At 39.0% G+C, this 25920-nt stretch overlaps 1 protein-coding gene across 1 annotated transcript in view; it reads left to right on the top strand.

Moving 5' to 3' along the window:
• Positions 1 to 25920, top strand: part of LOC150083068 (aconitate hydratase, mitochondrial-like) — a 305010-nt gene that overhangs the window by 131192 nt on the left and 147898 nt on the right. Inside the window, exon 10 of the mRNA XM_090377767.1 lies at positions 18950 to 19048. Within this exon, the coding sequence (XP_090233893.1) occupies positions 18950 to 19048 (99 nt within the window). The remainder of the gene's footprint in view (positions 1 to 18949; positions 19049 to 25920) is intronic.

Here is a 25920-nt window from a genome sequence, read left to right as displayed (position 1 = left end):
TAAGTTCAGGAGTACAGGTTTTGAGAACAAATGGAGAAATACCATAAGGACCTAGAGCTTTCTTAGCATCAAGATTCATCAAAATCCTTTTGACATCCTTTTGACGGAAGACCACAGGAGCCATTGAATGGAGCGTGTTGGGAATGGAAGGAGGTGTTTTACCAAGATCATTAATACATGAGTTGGAAGAAAAATGGGATGTGCTAGCAGGTCAGCTTTATCCTTGGGCAAAGTGACAATAGAACCATATGGTTTTGACAGAGGTGGGAGCAGAGATGGGGAAAAGTTGCGGCCAATAGCTTTGGCAAGAGGCCAGAATGCTCGGCTACCATTAGGGCAAGAAGCAAGTTTTCTACTCTCAGCCTGTTCAAACTCTAGTTTGGACTGATTAATAACTGCTTTAGAATTGTTGTGAGCTTTGGTATAGGCAGAAAATGAAACTGAAGAATTAGAAACAAGCCAATTACAATATGCAATGTTCTTCTCTTGTGAACAGCCTTAGCACATTTATTGGAAAACCGAGGTTTAGATAAAGGACAAGATTTTAAAGTGTAGTGTGGGATAAAGGATTCCATTCCTACAAGAATAATTTCACTGACACGATCTGACCAAATGTTGATATCAGAAGTTTAGAAACAGTAATCCGACCAAGGAAAAGAAATCTCGCAGGTCATCCCATTTTGCATTCTTGTAATGCCAAACAATACAAGGTTGGAAATAGCCATGAGATAAAGGCTCTATTGGAGAAGAGACAATCACCAAGTTGTGATCTGAGGTGCCTAAAGGACCACTCACTTCGACCGTGTACTTAGGTTGTTTGTGAGAAAAAGATCAGGCGTGTTGGCTGTATGATTAAGATTGTCTGGTATTCTTGTAGGTAAATGAACAATCTGTGCAAGGTCATTAGTAATTGCAAAAGCCTCAGCATCTCGATCAGCTGGGTCAGTGTGACTAGAAAACGGAAGCCAATTGGAGTTGTGAACATTAAAATCACCAAGGAAAATCGCCTCACTGTTAGGAAAGTTGGACTGGAGAAAATCAAGTTGCAAAGAGAGGAAGTCAAAGAGCTCCAGGTGATTAGTGGAGTTGGGAGAATGGTAGAGACAATAGATGAATTTGACACAATGAGGTAGAGAGATTTTAAGCCAGAGAAGATCAAAAAAGAGGAGATTCCAAATTACCAAGTCTCTGACTGAATATTGGAATGGACATATTTTGGGCAACTGAGATGAGCAGTAGTTGAATCAACTGATAACTGAGATTCTATCAGAAAAAGTACATGGGGTTCGACAGACTATAAGTGGAAATGGACATCATTGAGATTAGAATTGAAACCATGTATATTTGTGAAATGAACTAGGAAGTGTTTGGGAAGTTTAGATCTTTTCGCAGATTAGCTTACTCTATTAGTTTGACAATTCGTGGTGTATTCAATAGTAAGAAAAAGTGGGTGGGACATGCTGTATGAAGTAATGAAATTTTTGAATATGGCATACACGTGGTAAGAATATACCCAGATCCTTGACATAATGTGGCCTCGACAATGCCCCCCGCATACACACTACTCGGACTCCCTCCAGTCACTATCTGGCAGAGTAGAGGTATAGTGTATAGTGTGTTTTTAGTGTATAGTGGAGATGGGGTTTCACCCATCTCCGCGTAATATACATTGTGGTATGATACAGAACACTGTAGAGGCCAGAGATTAAAAGTGTGTGGATATTGTGGTGTGTAATGTTTTATACCTTTGTTCATCTGGTCTTTTGGCTGTTGGGTCTCAAATGAGACCCACCATTGCCCACACTATACCTCGTGGATGCAGACCAGGTACACCAGTATTTTAGAAATTTACTGTTTACTCTGGCAGGTCCTGCCACCTAATTTCCTGAGATTTCAGTGGCTAGGATCTAAAAAAAAAAAAAAAAAAGTGGAGGGGGGAGAAACGCTAGAAATTGGGTCAGGCTGAAAGAGATATAAGTTATACGGGTTAGAGTTCTTTTTTTTTTTTTTTTTTTGTGTGGGGCTTGTGTAGTTTTGGCAAGGGTCAAACGCTAGTCGCAAGATAGCTAGAGAGGGAAGGGAGACTGAAGACTTGGGGGGTGAAAGACAGAAATATGAGGTCAATAGTGAAGATAACCCCAAAAGTCGGTGGGGCAGGCCCATGCCTCACCAGGTGAATATAGGGGATGGCAGGGGGGAGGATACAGAGTAACCATCCCCTGCCAAGGGAAGGGAAAGAAAGTGAACCGAGTGAGGATACCCGGTTCATATCGCTTAATGATGTTTCGGCAGAAAACTGCATAATGTCTTTGTCAGGTCTTCGTATGTCATTCCTGGGACATGTTGTCCCATCCATATGAGTGGTCAAGTCCAGATAATGACTCCAGTTTAAGTCAGTGGTCAGACCCAGGTTAAATTAATGATTAGTTTTTCAGATTGTAGCTATTAGGTTTTTGTTTGGTTGACACATCTAAGGATTGTTATTAGAGAGAGTAGAGGTAGCAAGATTATACACTAGCTTATCCGGAAGCCTCCTAGAGAGTTACCAATAGGTACGGTTACCAACTAGCGGCTGGCCGGCGATCGCCGTTTTAGAGCTGTACCCTCGAAATGTAAGGAAGATTGGATCTCGCCATGATGTTCATCATAACCTCAAAGGTCATCAGTCATACTGCATGATGGAAGAGATGGGGAAGGGTTGACCGGAACTTAGCTCTGGAGACTATCATGGGTTCCACCACTTCAAGTCTCCAATAAGCAAAGTGGTGGTATTGCACCGGTTGATGAAAGTCATCTACCACCTAGTACTGCCTGGTAAAACAGAGGGGTGGCATTCCTCCATGTGGTGTGGGCACCACACCTTGACGTCTGCTCTACGTTGGTTCATACCTGGGTTGTCATCCACAGTGTGCTTGTGCATGGAGGTTATACCCAGGATTACTAACAGTCCCAACATCATGAAGGTGCAAGCAGAGGATTTGGCTGTCACAGACCATCAAGACTTCGCCGAAATTGGGTCTACTTGACTTGAGTATCACCCGAATATCAGTTCCGTCAGCGTTTTAGACTCCCACGTAGCAAGTACAGCTTGTCTGGCATATCTGAGAGAATGTCTGTGACAACCCCAATAACCATATCGATACTACTAACTGCCCCACCTCTAAATAAACCAAATAATATGGAGAAGACTAAAAAAAAAATCTGTCTTGCTGCTCACAACAAATATAAAAATGGAGATAGAGGTAAATGAAACAAATGAAGATGCAGTCTTGGAACTTTTTTCAGAGACAATATGGAAACTAGACAGTGGCTATACTTCCCCAACAGATAAATCCAAGATTGAGATAGCAGAAGCCCACAGATGGACCCAGAAATTCTAAGTAATGACCACTTTCAAATTTCTGCAGTGGAAGTTCCATGGTTTCTGTTGGTTCTATTACCAAGGGGTGTCAATGGAGGCAGTACTCTCTGGGATAGTGCTAACATTCGCCCTTCCAATTGTGGACTGTAATACATTTTTACACATTCATCCCCATATATTTACTGCCATTGATCTTTCTATCTGACTGTGTGTACATGGGTAGTTGAAGAAACCTTTACATTAGTGAACACTTCCCTGTGATATACACCCTTTGCAATGGGAGACCATGTTACTCTTCTAGGATATCACAGTAGGAGGTTGATTATGCTGACTGGAATGCCTTCAAACATCTGGCAATGTTTAATATAAGTACATTCAGTGAGGAGCCAATTAATGACACAGTTAAGTACATCACAGAAAGTATTGTTCAAGCAGTGGCAATTGAAAAGACATCAACTTGGTTTCCACCATTTCCGAAAACCATGGTAGACCACAGAATGCAGAGCAGAAAGGCACACACACACACACAAAAAAAAAAAAATAGTGGGTGATATTCTGTCACCCACTATTTCCTACCACATCGATATCGTCGATATCCTACCACAGAAAATCTAGTAGCCTTCAAAAATTCATGCGCCAAATCACGTTACATTAGATGTCATTCATAGGAAATCTTGTTTCCGCTTCACATCTTCCATCAGCTGGGCAGGGACACCAAAAGTTGTCTAGAGTAAAGTCTGGAAAATGAAGGACAAATACACATCACACCTTTGATCAACCTTGGAGCATAATGGATTTGCAATTGTGAATGCTTTTGGGGAGAGACATTCGCTAAATTGTCTGCCAAAACATCTTACACCCCAGAGTTTCTGGCCCTCAAGCAAACATCTAAAAAACAGGAGTTGAAGCTGTCCTCAAATGGCTGTGAAGTCTACAGACATTTTACACAATGGGAACTGAAATTCTCTCTCTCTCTCTCTCTCTCTCTCTCTCTCTCTCTCTCTCTCTCTCTCTCTCTCTCTCACACACACACACACGCACAGCATTCATACCACAAGGCAATCATAGTTGCCTCCACTAAACTAGAAAAGGATCCTAATATCTCTAACCAGCTGCTTGTGCAAGATCCTGGAAAGAATGGTCAATGCTCGAATCATATGGTATTTAGAAGAAACTCTGTCCAGGACAAACTGTGGCTTCTGAAGAAACAGGACAACACGTGACCAATTTAATCTGACTGGAAACCTCAATTTTTGATGCTTTCCTGAAATGCAACATCAGGTGTCAGTTTCCTTTGATATAAAAAAAACATATGACACTGCTTAGAGATTTGGAATTTTAAAAGATATTTACAACTTTTGTCTTAGGGGACATATTGCCATTTTTATTAAAAGTTCCTCTCAAACTTGGCCATTTTGCCCAAGAGGAGGGAGTTCCTAAACTCGAAGATCACTCCTAAGTGTAACACGTTTTTGCTATTAAAGTTAATTCTGTTACTGAACAGTTTTTCTCCAAACTGCACCCTTTCTGACTGTTTATGACCTCTCTGTTTATGACTAGCATTTTTTCATGGTCACGCAAAGTGAGGGTTAGTTATCGAAAGACAATTGCAGCATGCCATTGACTATGTCAATTCTTGGGCAATGGCTATCACCTGAAATGAAACAAAATTCCTGGGACCTATGTTTGATAATTAGAAAATATAATTAAAAATATATATATTATATAACTATTATATATATATATTATATAACTATTATATATACATTATATAACTATTATATATATATATATGTATGTATATGTGTACTTAACTTATTTATACATTATAACTTTTTAAAATTATGGTACTACTTGGGAGCATCATGTTTATAGTGACCCCAACCAACCCGCTAGTTATATATAAATCTAACCCTGGCATGGATAGCCTTATATATAACATAGATACATATAAAAACAACAAAATTAATCTAAATTTAAAGAAGATTAAAGACTTTTAGAGAAAGTTGGAGAATTAGAGAATACTGGAGAAAATTAGCGAAAGCTAGTGAAAATTAACATTCTCCCTCATGGACATACATCTGCTACTTCCTCAGGGGCTTTGAACAGACATATAGCCATACTAGAGGAATGTATTATATATACCCGTTTCTGTAATCTCTATACCAGTTTTGCTAGGTTAACTTTAAATAATTACTTGGTGAATAATTTGGAATAATGAGAGTAATTTTTTTGAATATATGATTACAGAAACGAGTATGTATAATACATTCCTCTAGTATGGCTGTATGTCTGTTCAAAGCCCCTGAAGAAGTAGCAGATGTATGGCCATGAGGTAGAATATTAATTTTCACTAACTTTCGCTAATTTTATCCAGTATTCTCTAATTCTCCAACTTTCTCTAAAAGTCTTTAATCTTTAAATTTACATTAATTTTGTTGTTTTTATATGTATCTATATTATATATTTATATATAAGGCTATCCATACCAGGGCTAGATTTATATATAACTAGCAGGTTTGTTTGTGTCCCTACAAACATGATGCTCCCAAGTAGTACCATAATTTTAAAGAGTTATAATGTCTAATTGTCACTGTACAATAGCATTAACGTAGGGACTAATACCCTCATTTACACTATTTAAAAAAGTTTATATTTAAATCTAATTGTCATTAGACATAATTCCAATACTCTGAGAGAGAGAGAGAGAGAGAGAGAGAGAGAGAGAGAGAGAGAGAGAGAGAGAGAGAGAGAGAGAGAGAGAGAGAGAGAGAGTCAAAAGGAATTACCAAGAAAGAGATTAACGTAGGGACTAATACCCTCATTTACACTATTTAAAAAATTTAATATATAAATCTAATTGTCATTAGACATAATTCCAATATACAGGGTGTCTCAAATATACACGGCATAACTTCAGCAATGAGTTCCTCATATGTAGACAAAAATATTTTATATCAAACGGAGTTCCGGAAATGCTTGGTTTCCGATTTTTGAAGGTCTGTCTATGACACTTAACTGTTCACATCACGTTATAATAATTGTTCAAAATATCCACCTTCTGCCTGAATACAGGCCTCACATTGACGTCTCATGGACTCACGAAGACAATGCCAAATTCCTGGCATGTTTCGTATTGTCTCACAACCTGTTACAATTCGATTGCGGAGAGTTTCCACATTAGCTACCCAAGTCAAATACACCAATGACTTTAAATGGACCCACAAGGAGAAATCTAGTGGGTTTAAATCAGTGAGTGTGGAGGCCAGGCAGTTGGTCCACCCTCTACTTCAGAAGTCATAGATCTTGGTTGTCCTCTGTCGGCAGCACGAGGTGTAAAGGTTCCATGTTCACAAAGGCGGTGATGGATATGTTCAAACGTTTTTCTGTCTGGACATCTTCATTCTGGGAACCTTTCATGGTACAAATGACAAGCCTCCAGAGCATTGCCGTCTGCCAAACCATACATAAAGTGCATATCCACATAAGTGCATATTGTCTACATATGAGGAACTCATTCCTGAAGTTTTGCCGTTTACTTTTGAGACACCCTGCATATATAACTGTTGGCATTCTTGGTGAGCAGACATGCCTTGTGGAGCCCTTCATAGCAATTACAAATAACTATGGATTAGTTAGTGTAGTAGAGGAGGATTTCAGAAGTTATTTAGTATATTGTAAAGTTTATTTTGATAAGTTTTTTTTTTCCCTGTGATAGTCTAATTTTTATAATATAAATATAATTTTTTGAAAGTTTCTTTTATTGATATTTAGTAAATTTTACAATGGTTGTTACAAGATCCACCTTGAACACTTCGTCAGAGGGCACCATGGCTCATATGGAAATAGCCGGTGCGATTTCCAGATGAGTCATGATTTTATCCTTTGTAGAACCTGTGGTATGTATTCTGTCGACCTAGTGGATAATCATAGCTAACCTGGTGATTCTTTTCTTTGTCACTGTTGTAAGGGTGTACTGATCTTAAGTTAAAATTTGGTGCCTTGCTAGGACAACTTGAGTGACTGGCAAAATGGGTGCTTACCCTTGAGAATAATGTAACTGGGAGCTCGTCAGGGACTCAAGACTCTAGTAGGAGACTCCATTTTCAGGGAAATGAGAAATATTTTTTGTAATAAGGATAGGTGGACTAGAACCAGGATATGTCTGCCAGGAGCAACTATTAATGATGACACCAAGAGACTCAGATTTTAAGGGGGGTAAAGAGAATATTAGTATTCATGTGGGGACTAATGATATTAAGCATACACGATCTGGCGATTTGTTAGACAAATATAGGACCATGTTGAAGAAATGCTGCAAGTTAGGTCACAATGTCTGTATGTCTGCAATTCTGCCTGGGGTTCGATAGGAGGGATATACTGAAAGCCTTGTGGATTAACTCAAGACTTAAGGACTCTGCAAGGCTTTTGGGGTGAAATTTCTGTTTTGTAGAGATGGGATACATTTAAATAAAAGGTGGTGCAAGATTTTTTCTAGTATTATTGAGGATACCTTAAAGGTTCAGGGAAACTCTAGTTTGGGGGGGGGGAAGACAAGGGTAATATAGATACAGTCGGTCCTCGTATAACACGTGTTTACATTACACGAATTCGATCATACACGATTTATAAATAGGGGAACGCTATCTTATATAGCACGAACCGAATTCGCTTATACATGATTCACCTTTGTGTTTACAAGAAATGGCAGTCGAACGCGGAATCACCCCAACTGAACGCAACACGATAGGAATGAAGAAGATTCTGAAAATGTATTTGTTTTTTTTTTTTTATCAGTGAAGGGGAAACACATTTCACCATAATAAAGTAAAAACCAACACAATTCCAGCTATCGATATAATCGCAAATGCAATTAGATCGAGTTTACTACCAGTTTATAACAGATTCCACTAGCAGAAACGCAACAGGAAATTGTTTTTATTGTTTTATTGTAATAATCCCAAGAAATGTGCTTTAGTAAAATGTGAGGTGTTAATAGCGTATCTCGGCCTTTACGGTGTTGTTTATTCAGTTGCTACACATGCGCAGCTTTGTTTATGTGTATCAAGCGTGCCTCCTCGTTTTGTAATTGTGCTTTATTCCCTAAAAATGAGTAAAATGCTTAAAAGGTGTGAAAAGGAAGCGTCCTGGTGAAGACACTACAGATTCAGAGAGAAAAAGAAAAGCAATATCGATAAACAGAGGCGGACTGGGTCAAAAATTCTTACCCGGGAAAATTTATAGTGGTCTCATACAACGGTTTATGGCCAAAATCACACCGGCCTCTGGCCCACCGGGATTTCCCGGGTAAGGCTTATGGCCAGTCCGCCTCTGTCGATAGAGAAAAAAATATGAAATTGTGAAACGCTTTGAGCGAAATGAAAGACCGTGTGATATTGCACGTGCTACAGACCTAAATGAGGCAACGCCGAGAATTACAAAGAATGCAGAGAAAATAAAAACAACTTTCATAGCAGGAACAACTTAAAGTGTAATTAAAATCCAAGAATTGGGAGAGATGGAACGGCTGTCATCTGTTTGGATAGAAAATCAAACAAAAAACAAGTTTGCTTACGATAGAAGCAAAAGCAATATTTTATTACGTAATAAAATACTTAAGCATTTTATTACGACTTACGTATTATAATTTATACTTACGTATTATAAAATATGTAAGTATTTTATTACGACTATTTTATTTAATATAATAAATTTTTTACGAATAAAATACGTATTTTATTCGTAAAAAATACTTTTTTATAATATAATAAAAATAAATATTTTTTATTATTTATTATATTATAATAAAAATAAAAGAATATTATAATATTATTTTTTATTACGTATTTTATAACGATTAAAATTACCCGATTATTTATTGTGTTTGGTAATGTTTTGGTTCCAAATGTGTGTTCAATCTTGGGGTCGGCACCTAACCCCACTTTTCCCATAGGGCCTGTTGTTTATATTGCATGATTTTGCATTGCACGAGGGTTTCTAGGAACCCAACTATCGTGCTATACGAGGACAGACTGTACTCATTTATCTGATAGTATTGGTCAAAGTAATGCTTGCACATACCTCAAGTTTGTTACCGCAACAGAACATATTAGCAAGACGTTCTGAGAGCAGGAATGTTTCAAATGAGTGGGAAGCTAATGCCAGGGAAGCGAGTTTAAATAACTTTAAGGGGTGTGTCAGGATAGTTAACTATACGAGAACACCAAGTCTTAATTGTTTATACAGTAATGTCAGAAGTGTTGTCAATAAAATGAGTGAATTCAAACTACTGGTTAGGACAAGTAAAGCTGACATAATAGGGCTTACAGAAACGTGGTGCCACCCAGAGATAGGGGATGGTGAGTTTTAGTACGGTATCTATAATGTATTTAGGAAGGATAGGGCAGATAGAAACAGTGGTGGGGTCATGCTTCTTATCAAAAGCAGCTGAAGCGCGATGAAAGCTTTCCCCGGATTCAGACATTTCACATTCTTGTATAGAATCTGTAGTGTGAGATAGTTGGAAGCAAAGGTACTCGTTTGAGTGATTGGGAAGATTATGATGAATTTTCATTTGCCTCTAATTGATCAGAGATGGGAAGGAAATTCCACATGGGGGTAAAAGTTTTAAATCAAGCAGATGATTGTTATTTGTATCAACATGTCAGGAAAATACTGGCGAAAAGAATATTCTAGACCTCATCATCACCCATGAACCAGACAACATAATAGGGCTATGACAATACAGGAATCAGTAGCAGGAAGTAATTATGGAGTTCTACGGTGGACGGTGAAGAGAGAGAGAGAGAGAGAGAGAGGTAGGTAGCAGTAGTTAAAGGCAAAGGAATGGGTTATAATTTCAGGAATGGAAATTATGACAGCTTAAGGTGCTACCCAGCCTCTATTCATTGGGTAGATATTGCACAGAGAGTGAATTCAATTGAATTATGTATACCTTTAAAACATTAATCGCAGAAGCCTTGAATGCTTATATACCATTAAAAAATACTCAAAGAGGATGATTCCAAGTTGGATGAATAAGGAAGTTGCCAGATTATTTGATCAGAAAAAGATGGCATGGAAACGTTACAGAGCAATAAAAAGTACTGAAGCCTACAACAGCTACAAATTGATCTGTAATAGTGCCACAGAAAAGGTTAGGCTGGCAATGGCAGATTATGAGAAATCGCTGGCAAAGAGTGGGGATAAGGAATTCTTCACATATATAAATGCAAGGAATAGGAAGACAAAACAGATTGGACTATTATGTAATGGATGTGGGATAGAATTTGATAACCCAGCTGAAGTTGAAGATGAACGCTACACTTACTTTGCATTGATATTTACAGAAGAAAAAACGTTTGGAGTCAATGAGAAATTATGGGAGTGAAGTTGAAAAAAATGTAATTAACAATGCTGAAATTTCACACGTTTATTTAATGAAAAAACTTTCGATCCTGCAGGCCAGTAAGGCTCCTGGGGTTGATGGCATCACCCTATAATCTTAAGGGAGGCTGCAAGTGAGTGCATTGAACCATTGAGGCTAATTATAAGAGAATAACTGGACTCGGGAGTGATTCTGTTGGATTGAAAAAGTGCTAACGTATCTCCAATACATAAGGGCGGTTCTAAGAGTGAAGTGGGAAATTACCGGCCGGTTATTTGAGAGAAAAGAGAGAGAAAATCTTTATTGCAACTAAATGAATACAATGGACATATATAGATTTAAGTGAAGTTAAATTGTCCTGTCACACCCAATGGCCAGGGGCTAGTTTAACTTCAGTAGTAGGGAAAATCATGGAAACAATGATCAAGGGTGGAATTCAGGATCCTTTAGATAGAAATGGAATTCTGAAAGATACTCAGCATGGTGTCATTAAGGGAAAATCATGTTTCAGTAATCTGGTTAGCTATTTTGACAGGATCACTCAGCTGGATTTAAGGAATAATTTCGACATTGTTTATTTGGATTTCAGCAAAGCATTTGACTCAGTCCCACATGAGCAGTTACTTCGAGTTGGAACAGGTTGGAATCACAGAGAAAATTCTTAGATGGATAGCTGGATGGTTTCAGAGCAGGAGGCAGAGGGTTGTGGTAAATGGTTATTTCTCAGATTGGGTTGATGTAAGAAGTGGGGTTCCCCAAGGATCAGTATTAGGACTACTCAATGTTTTTGATTTTCATAATGACATCAATGAAGGGATAGAGGGCATGATGTCTAAATTTGCAGATGATGTAAAGATTGGTAGAGTAGTTAATGATCACCACCAAGGAGAGCTTCTTCAGAGTGACCTAGATGACTTCAGGGATGGTCAGAAAAATGGCAGCTATGCTTTAATCCAGCAAAGTGGTGAGGTATTACACCTGGGGAACAGTAACCTGAAAATAACTTATACATTTGGTGGAGTTGAGCTAAAGCCATTAGTGGAGAAAAGAAACTTGGGTGTTATAATACAATCAGATATGAAGTTCTATGAGCATTGTAAACAGGTTGCAAGGAGGGCCCATGGTGTCCTATCGATGATTTAACAAACAATTGCTAGTAGAGATAAAGACGTCATAATCCCATTATATAAGGCTATTGTTAGACCATACATGGAATACTGTGTTCAACTATGGAGACTGCACCTAAAGAAAGACATTGTACTTCTTTAAAGGGTCCAAAGATGGGTAACTTGCTTGGTGAGATCTGCAAAAGGGCATCCATACGAGGAAAGTCTTCAGATATGTGGGTTGCAGAGCTTGGAAACTAGGCACCTTAGAGGGGACTTGATTAAGGTGTTTAAAGCTCTGAGAGGCATAAGTAAAATGAACTTTTCATGGTTATAAATTATTCTAGAACTAGAAAAGACTAGGGATAATTTCAGTTGTAGATAATTTCATCTGGATTGTAGAAAATTTTATTTTAACTAGTGAGTTATAAATTACTCGAACAAGTTACCTACCTATATGGGTGGTAGAGGCTGACAGTTTGGGGAAATTCAAAGGTCAGCTGGACCTATGGGAGGAGGGAAACGCATATTTCCTTTTCTCTTATATTAATTTTTTTTTAAATTTTATACTTATTATTATTTATTTAATTAATTTTTTATTATTATTATTTTTGGCTGGTGCAGCATAAGCCATAGTTTCCCTTGTACCATGTGGCCATTGCTAATGCTAATACTAATATTATTATATAATTTGAAAATAGATTCAAGGAAGAACTGGACAAATTTATGGGGGTGAATGAATCGGTGAAATGGGAAGTTTTTTTTTTTTGGCTTATGCTGTATTAAGCTTGCTTTTTTGAATTGTATAAATGTTTGACATTTTTACATCTGTCAACTTTGAACAAAGTGCACAAAGGGACTGTACATGTCATGCCCTTTATCCTCTAACAAGTGGCGCAGATCATTACATGTTGCTTCAGCTTTATCATGCACTCTTATATTCTAAATTAGATTATTGGTCCCAGGTGCATGCATCAGCTAAAACAGCCTATCTATTTTGATAGCTTGATTCAGTCCACCATCAGGCCATTTGCATTGCTATTGGAGCATTCTTTATAACAGTCATAAGGACTGCCAACCATCCCTTTGGTATTTGTATCCAAGATTTAATAAGAGAACTAAACATCACAGTACACAATGCAGCTGAGTAATCAAGGCACTCACCACCATCCCCCTGTGATGCTTGAACACATCATGCAATTTCTTTATTAAAAAGTGGATAAAGGCCATCACTCTAAATCTGTCTACCAACTTTTCTGCTCACCCAGCCGAATTCTCTGACTTCTTTCTTGTCTTCACTGACATCTTGGGGTCAGTCATGTGTTGGGTTGGCTGCCATCTTCCCCGATAACATTATATCTGAGAAGATCCTGGACAAATGCAGCATATAATATACCCATCAGTAGTTGTGGCCCAAAGCTATAGTATTAGCCTTGGACCACAGTTACCAAAGATGATTGTGTATGCTGACTTTTTAAGTATACTGCAAGCTTTATTGGGGATGAAATATAATCCTCATTTCTTCCTAACCTGGATCCAGCAGATGTTCATTTGACATCCATTTCTGTTGGATCCCAAGCCACATTGGGATCGAGGGTAATAAACCAGCTGATGCTGCAACAAGTTAACCACATCCCCAGAACAACCGTAACTGTAATACGCAGTAGATTACTCTCCTAGTGGCAGCAATATTGGTATGGGCAGGTTACAAACAAGCTGGGTATCAGGTAAAGCCTGTAATCAACACTGGCAGTCTAATCTGCATAGGAACCACAGAAGGGAAGTTCTTGCTTACCTATGTATAGGACACAGTTATCTTACACATTCATTCCTGTTGAGGACAGATAACTTCTCTATGTTTGAACACTGTGACTCCTTTTTAACCATACAACATTTAATTTATTGGCACCTCCGTAGCTAGGTGGGTAGGAGCAGCAGTGCGTAGCACACACTTCTTGATTAGACCGGGGTTCGAGCCCATTACCACCAAATATGGAGGATGCGGAAAGGTCAGGGAATGACCACTGCATATCCCCGGAGCAATATGGCCTTAGTTGCTAATGCTCCTAAAAACCAAATAACAAATTTTATCTGAGTGTCTGTGTTATAGACATGAATACATGAGGCCAACGTCCAGTCTTTCCAAAGAGAGATAAACCCAGGACTGAGAAAATGAAGCCCTCAGCCCTTCGGAAGCCACCAGACGGACCCAGTAAATCAAAATAATGGGTACATTTAAATTTCTCCAATGGAATTGCCGTGGAGATTTCGTAGAAATAGAGATGACATCAAGGCCCTCCTGAGTAAGCATGAACCAACTTGCTTTTGCTTACAGGAGATGTATTTAAAGGCAAATGAAGATCCTTACTTACTTAACTGCTCAGTTATTCACAGAAACAGAGCTGGGGATGGACCTGCCCACGGAGGAGTTTCTATCCTTATGGGTAACCACAACCCCTTTCAAGCTGTGATTCTTACCACTGATCTAGAGGCTGTAGCAGTTCGTCTTACAGTAGGGTTCCTATTAACTGTTTACTCCATTTATTTGCCACCTGGGAACGACACCGCCCAGGCAGACCTTGATGATCTCATTAAGCAACTGCCACCCCCTTTCCTATTATTAGGGGATTTTAATGGGCATAATCCGCTGTGGGGTAGTTCTGACATCAACAGAAGGGGTCGGATTATCGAGCGATTGCTTGAAAACAATGATCTGGCCCTTCTAAATGTGGGATCTAACACCTTTTTCCACACGGCTACCCGTACATTTACTGCCATTGATCTTTCCATCTGCTCCTCTTCCCTCCTGCCTCTGAGTACATGGGAGGTTGAAGATAACCTTTATGGTAGTGATCACTTCCCCGTGTTATCCACCATTTCAAATGGGAGAATGTCACCAGTCGAGGATACCACGTTGGAAGATCGATCATGCCAAATGGAATGCCTTTCGTCATCTGGCAACGTTTAATACCACTATAGTCGGCCAGGAGCCAATTAATGAGGCAGTAAAACACATCACAGAAAGTATAGTCCAGACAGCAGCAGTTGCAATTCCCAGGACATCGTCCTGCTTTCCACGTTTTCCAAAACCATGGTGGAATGGAGAATGCACAGCAGCTAGGAAGGCTCAAAACAAAGCATGGGGAATATTTCGTCGTTACCCCACCACAGATAATTTAATAGCCTTCAAACGTGCACGTGCCAAAGCACGGTAGATTAGACGTCAGAGCCAAAGGAATCTTGGATCAAATTTACATCTTCCCTTACACAGGCCGCCAGTCCCAAAGCCATGTGGGACAAAGTTCAGAAAATGAAGGGCAAATACAACTCACACCCTTCATCGATCCTGGAACATAATGGATGTACAATTGCAGATCTAACTGCAATTGCAAATACTCTCGGAGAGACATTTGCTAAAGTGTCTTCAGAAACAGCTTACCCCCCCAGAGTTCCTTGCACACAAGCAGAGAGCAGAAAAACATCACCTAAAGCTGTCCTCTAACAATCGCGAGGAATACAATCAGCCCTTTACACAGTGGGAGCTGAAAGCAGCACTCTTACTCTCCAAGGCGAGTGCTGTTGGGCCAGACGACATCCATTATGAGATGATTAAACACCTTTCATCGGAATCCATGGATCGTTTGCTCCGTCTCTATAATAGAATCTATATTGAAGAGACATTTCCGGACTCATGGCATGTGGCAACCATCCTTCCCTTTCCGAAACCAGGAAAGGATCCAAAAACACCAAAAAATTACCGTCCTATCGCTCTGACGAGCTGCTTGTGCAAGATCCTGGAAAGAATGGTCAATGCTCGTCTCCTGTGGTATTTAGAAGCTAATGACCTCCTTTCCAGGATACAGTGTGGCTTCCGAAGGAACAGGTCAACACTTGACCATTTAATCCGCTTGGAAACATCTATACGTGATGCTTTCCTAAAACGTGAGCACCAGGTGTCAGTTTTCTTTGATATGGAAAAAGCGTACGACACGGCTTGGAGATATGGAATTTTAAAAGATATATATAACTTTGGTCTTAGGGGACACATTGCCCTCTTTATCAAAAACTTCCTTACAGACCGGTCTTTCCAAGTTCGTGTAGGATCCACCCTCTCCCGACCATTCTGCCAAGAAGAGGGAGTTCCACAAGGATCAGTTTTAAGTGTTATACTTTTTGCAATCAAAGTTAACTCTATAACCGAACAACTTCCTCCTACCGTAAACAGTGCCCTCTTTGTAGATGACTTTAGCATCTTTTTGCAGTCATGCAATATGAGGGTCATTGAAAGACAATTGCAGCATGCCATAGACCACGTCAACTCTTGGGCAGTGACTAATGGTTTTAGGTTCTCGCCACAGAAGACTGTCTGCGTACACTTTTGTCGCAAACGGAACCTTCACCCTGAACCAGAACTTAAACTCGGACAAGACATCATTCCAGTAGCACCCGAGACAAAATTCTTGGGGCTCATTTTTGACAAGAAGTTGACATTTTTACCTTATATTCGTCAACTGCGGACAAAGTGCACAAGAGGGTTGAATCTCCTACGCTCTATTTCCTCCAATAAATGGGGAGCAGACCGCTCCACTTTGCTCAGCCTCTATCATGCACTTGTCCGATCTAAACTAGACTATGGGTCCCAAGTGTACACATCGGCTAGAAACAGCGTACTTAGATGGCTGGACCCAGTCCACCACCAAGCCATCCGTATTGCTACTGGAGCATTTAGAACATCCCCTGTCCAGAGTTTATATGTTGAAGCATCTGAACCACCACTGTCATTGCGACAAAAGCAATTGTCTTTAAAATATACTGTTAAATTAAAATCCCTGCCAGACAACCCTACGTGGACGTCCGTTTTCAAGCCACAATGGGAAAACTTATATAACACTCAGACTGCCAATCGGCCTTTTGGTATCCGTGTCCAAGATCTGCTCAGAGAGCTCGACATCATGGTAGACAATGTTGCCCAGTCACCAAGGCAATCACTTCCACCCTGGCATGCTCGCATTCCATCATGCGACTTCTCCCTTAAAAATTGGGGTAAGTCCATAACTCCATCTTCTGTCTACCACCAACTCTGCGCTGCCCACCGGACCGAATATTCCGACTTCTTGCCTGTCTTCACTGATGGCTCGAAGTCGGAGTTGTCTGTTGGATGTGCTGCTATCTTTCCAGATCGTTCTATATCTGGAAAGATTCCCCAAGAATGCAGCATATATACAGCTGAGTTGAATGCTATAATGTTAGCCTTGGACCACATTAAAACCCATAGGTATCAAAAGTGTATGGTGTACACTGACTCTCTAAGTACACTGCAGGCTTTATCGGGTATGAGGTATAATCCTCATCCATTTGTGACCCGGATTCAGCAGACGCTACACTGTTTGAGTGTTCTTTCGACATTCATTTCTGCTGGATTCCAAGCCACATTGGGATCGTGGGAAATGAACTGGCAGATGCTGCGGCCAGGTCACCAGAACCCCACAAAAAACTTATTGCCTGTTAGTCCCCTATACATACAGGCAGCTAATACACGATAAATTACTGTCCCAATGGCAACAATCCTGGCATGAGCAAGTCACAAACAAGCTCTATCAGATAAAACCTGTAATCCGACATTGGCAGTCTAGTCTGCGCAGGAATCGCAGAGAGGAAGTTGTTTTAGCTCGCCTCCACATAGGACACAGACATCTTACACATGCCTTTTTTGCTGAGGGCAGATGACTGTCCTATGTGTGAGAACTGTGACACCTATTTAAGCATACGGCACATTTTAACTGAGTGTCCACGTTTTAGACACGAACGTGATTTTTATTTTACCGCTTTTAGTCATCTGGCTGAGCCTTATACACTCAGTCAGATTTTATCCGACAATGACAATGTGTCTGCTGTTTTTAACTTTTTAAAATCAGTAAACCTTTTTACTCGTATTTAAAATTTATTTGTCATTCCTTTGTTCATGTTTTGTACTTTTACTCCTTTTATATCTCGACATGGTGGCCTAACTCCTTAGGTCACTGAAGATTTTAACTTTTTATATATGACCAGTATTTGGCGCATTATAGCCTCAGTTGCTGATGCGCCAATAAAACCCAAACCAAACCAAACCAAACCATGAATACACTTTATATTTTACTGCTTTTAGTCATAGATAAAATCTGACTGAGCCTTATGCCCTCATCAGATTTTATCCACAATGACTATGTGTCAGCTGTTTTTAAAATCATTAAACTTTTTTTACTCTTATTTAAAATATGCCTTTTTAAAATATTTTTATTGTTATATATTTTGACATAGGGACCTAATTGATTAGATCACTGAAATCTTAACTGTTATCTTTTATATGATGTAGTTTTGGCACCTTATAGTCTCAGTTGCTAATGCACCAAGAAAACTGAAACCAACCAACCAGTAATAATGGTTGTATGCATAAGAAGTTATAACTATTTAACTAAAAACAAAAATAAGCTAACCTATGTGATTAGGGATCTTAAAATTCTATTTGCAAAGTAATATAAACAAATAAGACCTAGTTTGTTTGATAATGAAGTTCCATTATAAATTATAGTAAAGGAATAGTTCGCTTGGTCATTAGCTAAATAATCATGCACTTAAGACTATTCCTGTACTTCAGTTAATAATGTAAAATAAGGAAAAGTCAAAATTATTGCAAACTCTTCAAATTTCACCAGCAAAAATGACGAGACTCACTTTTATCCTTTGAAATTTTGCAAGAACTATGTTTTCAAAAACAAAACAAATTCAGTACTCATTACCTTTCTGAAGGGACTACATATGCTTTTCCCTTTTTTAATAAGTCTGTCCATCTTGAAATTTGACTAATAATTCATATCATATGTTACTCATGTTGTGGTCATTGCACTTCTTGTACAAGAACCCAAAACACACATGTACATTGCATTCAAACTCCTATGATGCATTTTTTGGCTGTTTCAGAGAAGAAAACTTGATGTCACTTGAATTGTAACCCTGTATATTTTACTTTCATGACAATTCTGATTGATTAATTTTGGTTTCCAATATAAATAAATAATAAAATACGTATTCAGACCATTGTTTTTCTTTGTTTAGATGTAATTCTCAAAGTAGCAGGCATTCTAACGGTTAAAGGGGGAACTGGTGCCATAGTAGAGTATTTTGGACCTGGCGTTGACTCCGTTTCTTGTACAGGTAAGTTGTCTGCTCTTATATGCAAATTTTAATAATCTCTCATATGCATGTGTGTGCACGCACATGCACACACGCAAAATCATTACAGCAATCATTGTTGTATTTAATGAGTATTTAATGATATAGTACCTAAGACAGGGTTATAATCCTCAGTACACCCGAGTCAGAAAAAGAAATAAATCAAAATGCTTTATGATCAACCATATCGTTGATACTATTAATTATGTGAGCAAGTTCATCAAGTTATACAAATTAAATCTTGTACCAATAATAAAAGACCTAAAAGTAGGGGGGAAATGAAGGCACTAATTCACTGTTGCTACCTTTTATGTATCAGAGTGGAGTATAAATATTTATTTCATTGGTTAACTCCCTGAAATGAATTTACTTCTCTTATTTATTATCTTTTATAGGATAATATTTTGATTAGCTAATTTCAGCTAATCTGCCAATCCTAATTTCCACTAAACACATTACTGCAAGTGTATATTTACTTAAACATGGTGGAAGAGCCTTATATACTACAGGCATAATGAAAAATTTTGCTTCGTATTACAAATACCTTTTAATATAGTGGAAGTTTAACAAGATTTCATATTTGCAGTAAATTTGATCGGGATAACCGTGGGACATGTCTCATATGATACACAACAGATAAAAATAAACTAAAAAAGAACTGTTGGCTAGACCATTTGAACTTTATGCAAGCATTTCAAAACTTGATTATTAAAATGCATCCATGGATTGAAAATGTTCAATTGCATTTTTATTGAGTCTGAATAAAGAATGATTGCCATCCACCAGAAACTCCTTAATGAATGAAAAACAATTCTCCACATCTCATTATCCTGTGTCAGTGAAGAATATAAATCTGTACCAACCTATTAATTTAATATTAGTATTAATAGTGGCAGATAATGCAAGGAAGCAGGCTAATATAATATTGTCAAAACACACACACACACACACACACACACACACACACACACACACACACACACACACACACACACACACACACACACACACACACACACACACACACTTCCCACATAGCCTGTCCATCCCCTCTAATAATTTGTCTAATTCTTCCTTAAATTTATTCTGATTACCTGCTTCCACAACAATACATGGAAGTTTGTTCCAAAAATCAGCTACCCTCAGGCTGAAAGAAAATTTCCACACAAAGTTCAGTCCTGGGACCATCCTTCTTCAGTTTAAATTTATGCTTATATCTGTTTCCTGAGCAAGACTAAGAATGCCATCAGCATTTAACTTCCTTGCAATTTACAGACAATAAACACAGAGCAATATGGCCTTGGTTGCTGATGCTCCTAAAATGCTATTACAGCAGCAACATTTAGCTTACTCCATTCAACTGCTGGTTAAAACAAGTAACGCGGACATCATAGGGCTTACCGAAACGTGGTGCCATCCGGAAATAGGGGATGATGAGCTTCAGTACAGCTTGTATAATGTATTTAGGAAGGATAGGGTAGATAGAAGGGGTGGTGGGGGTAATGCTTCTTATCAGAAGTAGCCTGAGTGCAACGATAGCTTTCCCAGATTCAGACGTTTCACATGCTAGTATAGAATCTGTATGGTGTGAGATAGTTGGAAACAAAGGTATAATGCGAATAGGAGTAATCTACAGACCAGGTGATTGTGAAGATTATGATGAAAGCCTCTACATGCAAATGGAATGGGCAAGTAAGCGTCACTGTCTTATTATGGGTGATTTCAATTTGCCTCTAAATGATTGCAGTAAATGGGAAGGAAACTCAACATGGGGAATAAAATTTTTAAATCAACTAGATGACTGTTATTTGTATCAACATGTCAGGGAAAGTACTAGAGAAAAGAATATCCTAGACCTCATCATCACCCACGAATCAGATGACATAACAGGGCTGACAGTAGAGGAACCAGTAGCAGGAAGTGATCACTGAGTTCTATGGTGGAAGATGATGAGAGAGGTAGCAGCAGTAAAAGGCAAAGGAATGGGTTTTAATTTCAGAAAAGGAAATTACGATGCCTTAAGGTACTACATGGGCTCTATTAACTGGGTAGATATCGCGCAGAGAATGAATACATTTGAACTGTGGTATAATTTTAAAACATTAATCACAGATGCCTTGAATGTGTATATACCATTAAAAAAATACTCCATGAGGAGGGTTCCAAGTTGGATGAATAGTGAAGTTGCCACATTACTTGAGCAGAAAAAGGTGGCATGGAAAGTTACGGAGCAATAAAAAGTACTGAAGCCTATAACAGCTACAAGGTGATCTGTAATAGAGCCACAGAAAAGGTTCGACAGGCAAAGGCAGTTTATGAGAAATCACTAGGAAACAGAACAAAGGGGGGGGGGATAAGGAATTCTTCACATATATAAATGCCAAGAAGAGCAGGACAAACGAGATCGGACATTTACGTAAGGGAAAGGGGATAATATTAAATACACCAGCTGCTGTTACAGATGAACTCAACAGTTATTTTGCATCGATATTTACAAATGAAAAACCTTTTGTGGCAATGGGAAATTGTGGGAGCGAAGTTAAAAAATATATAATTAATGATATTGAAATTTCGCAAGATTATTTAATGAAAAAACTTTCGAGCCTACAGGCCAGTAAGGTTCCTGGAGTTGATGGAATATACCCTATAATCTTAAGGGAGGCGGCAAGTGAGTGTATTGAACCATTGAGGCTAATTATGCGAGCATCACTAGACTCTGGGGAGATTCCGTTGGATTGGAAAAGTGCCGATGTATCTCCAATACATGAGGGTGGCCCTAAGAGTGAAGTGGGAAATTATTGACCTGTCAGTCTGACTTCAGCGGTAGGGAAAATCATGGAGGCAGTGATCAAGGGTGGAATTTGAGATCATTTGGATCGAAATGAAATTCTCAGCATGGTTTTGTGAAGGGAAAATCATGTTTAACAAATCTGGTTCGCTATTTTGAAAGGATCACTCACGAGATGGATTTAGGGAATAATTTCGACATTGTTTATTTAGATTTCAGCAAAGCTTTCGACTCAGTCCCACATGAGCGGTTGCTTTATAAGCTGGAACAGGTTGGAATCACAGGGAAAATCCTTACATGGATATCAGGATGGCTTCAGTGCAGGAGGCAGAGGGTTGTGATAAATGGCTATTCCTCAGATTGGGTTGATGTAAGAAGTGGGGTTCCCCAAGGATCAGTATTAGGACCACTGTTGTTTTTAATTTTCATAAACAACATCGATGAAGGGATAGAAGGTGTGATGTCTGAATTTGCAGATGATGTTAAAATTGGTAGAGTAGTTAATGATCACTGTCAAGCTGAGCTTCTTCAGAGAGACCTAGATAGACTTCAGGAATGGTCAGAAAAATGGCAGCTATGCTTTAATCCAACAAAGTTAGGTATTACACCTGGGAAACAGTAATCCCAAAATAACTTATTCACTTGGTGGAGTTCAACTAAGCCCAGTACTGGAGGAAAGGGACTTGGGCGTTACGATAGGGTCAGACATGAAATTCTCTGACCATTGTAAATAGTTGAAAGGAAGGCCCGTGGTGTCCTATCGATGATCTATCGAACTTTTGCAAGTAGAGATAGGGATGTGATAATCAATCCCGTTATATAAGGCTTTTGTTAGTACTCCATACTTGAACACAGTACTAGGTCTCCATACTTGAACACAGTACTCCATACTTGAACACAGTACTCCATACTTGGAATACTGTGTTCAAGTATGGAGACCGCACCTAAAGAAAGACATCGAGCTTCTTGAAAGGGTGCAAAGACGGGTAATTCGCCTGGTGAGATTGGCAAAAGGGCGTCCTTATGAAGAAAGACTTCGAATATGTGGGTTGCAGAGTTTGGAAACTAGACACCTTAGAGGAGATTTGACTGAGGTGTTTAAGGCTCGAGAGGCATCAGTAAAATGAATGAGGATGAAATTTTCAAGATTATAAATGATGCTAGAACTAGAGGACATAATTTCAAGTTATGGGCGGAAATGTTTAGATTGGACTGCGGGAAGTTTTATTTTAGCCAGCGAGTTATAAATTACTAGAATAAGTTGCCTACATGGGTGGTAGAGGCTGACAGTTTGGGGAAATTCAAAGGTCATCTGGATAGTACCTTCGGGTGAGGGAAGCGCATAGGATGATAGGTTTAATTTCCTTTTCTTTTATTAATTATTATTTTATTTTATTTATTTATTATTATTTTTTTTATCATTGTTTTATTCAGGGTTTTTTTTTTTTTTTTGGATGGTGCAGTGTAAGCCATAGGCTTTCTTGTACCATACGGCCATTACTAATACTAATATTAACTGAAGTCCTTATTGATAAGGGTACCATTTGATTCCCCTTAATCTCATTGCTCTTCTCTGCACCCATTCCAACAGATCCACATCCATGCTAGAATGAGCCTTCCAGACCTATATGCAGTACTCAACATGTAGCCTAACTGTTGCCTTATACAGTAGATTAATTACCCCTTATTCTTGAGGGCAAAATTCCTGTTTATTATTGACATGGTCTTAACAGCCCACATGCACTCACTGCTCAGTGAACTTCATGTTTGACTGCACAATTACCCCCCAGGTCTCTTTTGTTGTCTACTACTTTAAGTGTGGCCTTCATAGTTGGCATGCTTTTCTGAGATTACCACTGCCCATAAGTAATACTTTACATTTGTGAATGTTAACTTTAATTGCCACTTCTCAACCTATCTGCCTGATTTTTCTAAATCCTCTTTCAGTAGCATACTCTGATTACTGTCATTAACTATCCTGTGAACCTTTATCATCTGATATTGAATTATATCATGTGCTTTTTCAGTATCATTAATAAATCTTGAAAAAAAAAAACAATGGGTCCGGCACTAAACCATGGGGGAGTCCATTGATAATATTGGTAAAAGAAGAGCAGTCATAACAACTCTCTTATCCCACCCAGCCATTCCTGGCGCCTCCGTAGCCAGGTGGGAAGGAGCAGCAGTGCGTAGCACACGCTTCTTGATTAGACCGGGGTTCGAGCCCGTCACCACCAAATACGGAGGATGCGGAAAGGTCATTCAGGGAATGACCACCGCATATCCCGGAGCAATATGGCCTTAGTTGCTAATGCTCCTAAAAACCAAATAACAACAACAACAATAACAGCCATTCCTTTATCCATATATATGCAACTTGGCCCTAATGCCACACTGCTCCGGTTTGTACCGCAGTCATTTATGTGCAATAGTATCATAAGCTTTTCTGAAATGTTGTCAAAATTATTTTTTTGCATTCACTTTCATTGTTAGTATCCAGTCAGATTCATCAGACAAGATTGCTCTTTAACAAATGTATGCTGTGACTGCAGTATAATTGCTTTCTTTTCTAAATGATCCTGCATTACTTCTTTTACCAATTACTCCATTTTTTTTTCCTAGGAACAAAGTGAAGCTTACAGGTCTGTAATCACTCTCTTCACTTTGCAATCCTCCTTTGTGATGATATTTGTTTAATGTAGAGAATTCATTCCACTGCCAAGAAACCTATTGGAAAGATGTCACCAGGTTCAGTCCAAGTATCACTCGATATGTGGGCAACTGTATATGGTGAGGAAACCTTCCAGTGATGCTGAAGGTCATCCAGATGAGACACACAGCCTGGGTTCTGGCCTACTACCATGGGAATGCAGCCTGTTTGTTGTGTGCTGCAACCTGTGGAAACTGGGAAAGGAGGATTCTAGTGGCTGAGAGGCCCAGCTTCAACACCACTTTGGCCCCTGCTTCAAAAAGATGAGAGCCACCTGGGGTACAATCGCCCAGGTTCAATCATTTTGTGAATTTGGTAGTAACGGTCATCTGCATTAATGCCATGTCCTACCCTCATGGCTCAAGGGACAGGATTCAGGCTAGTGGAGGTGGGTATAGTGCTGGGATAGCCGCATTGTCCCACTTCTGAGCATATTTATTGCTTCCCAGGTAGTGGGCGACCATTTGGACTCCGTGGTAGGTTTGGAGCTCGGGCACTGAAACAACTCAAAATCCTCGTGAATTCTCGTATTGTAAATTCTTATGGGGGGCCCCAACATAGTCCCTGTCAGAAAACTACAACATTCGGCCAGACATCACTGCTGCAAAAAAATCCAGGACATTAGCAGCATCAGGATCTGCACCTAAGTTCCTGATTATGCATTTCAATGCTGAGAAATCTATTGGAAAGGTGCCTCCATCTTTCATACAGAAGGCTTTAGAGGGATTGACTCATTAAGTGACTTCTGGAGATCTCTTAATCAAAATTAAAAAATGAAAGACAATCAGAGCAGCTTCTCCAAACAGCTGGTATTATGCTTTATGTGTGTGATTACAGTAATTAATATTAGTGTAATGTCACACAAAATACTTAATTCATCATAAGGTGTCATCTCACAGTGGGCAGTCACATCCCCATTCAGCAAATTTCACTCATTTCTACCAAGCAATTGTAAGCAAGAAACTCTACAGCAATTCATGTTGCTGTAGAGTTTCTCCTGACTGTCTGCTCCATATACCTGCTGCTTGAGACTGACATCTCTCAGGAATGCCTTGATGAACTAATCTCATAGCTGCGATGTCAATCCCCTGTTCTCACCTTGGATGATTTTAATGGTTTACATTATGGGGAAATGCTAGTATTAATGGACATAGTCAATTAATAGAGTTCGTGGATCATAATGACTTTTTCATTCTAAACTTGGGGACCAGTACATATTTTCATCAACACTCACATGGTTTTACTGCCATTGATTTGTCCATTTGATCCCTTCCCTCTCCCCATTATTTACATGGGAAGTAACTGAAAACCTTGGGAGTGATCACGTCCCAGTAATATGGGAAATGATCACTTCCA

This window comes from Mastigoproctus giganteus, chromosome 7 (assembly GCF_048544385.1).
Source record: "Mastigoproctus giganteus isolate SK-2022 chromosome 7, ASM4854438v1, whole genome shotgun sequence".
Classification (NCBI taxonomy): Eukaryota; Metazoa; Arthropoda; class Arachnida; order Uropygi; family Thelyphonidae; genus Mastigoproctus; species Mastigoproctus giganteus.
The sequence above is the reverse complement of the archived record's forward strand: the minus strand, read 5'-3'. Positions and strand labels throughout refer to the sequence as shown.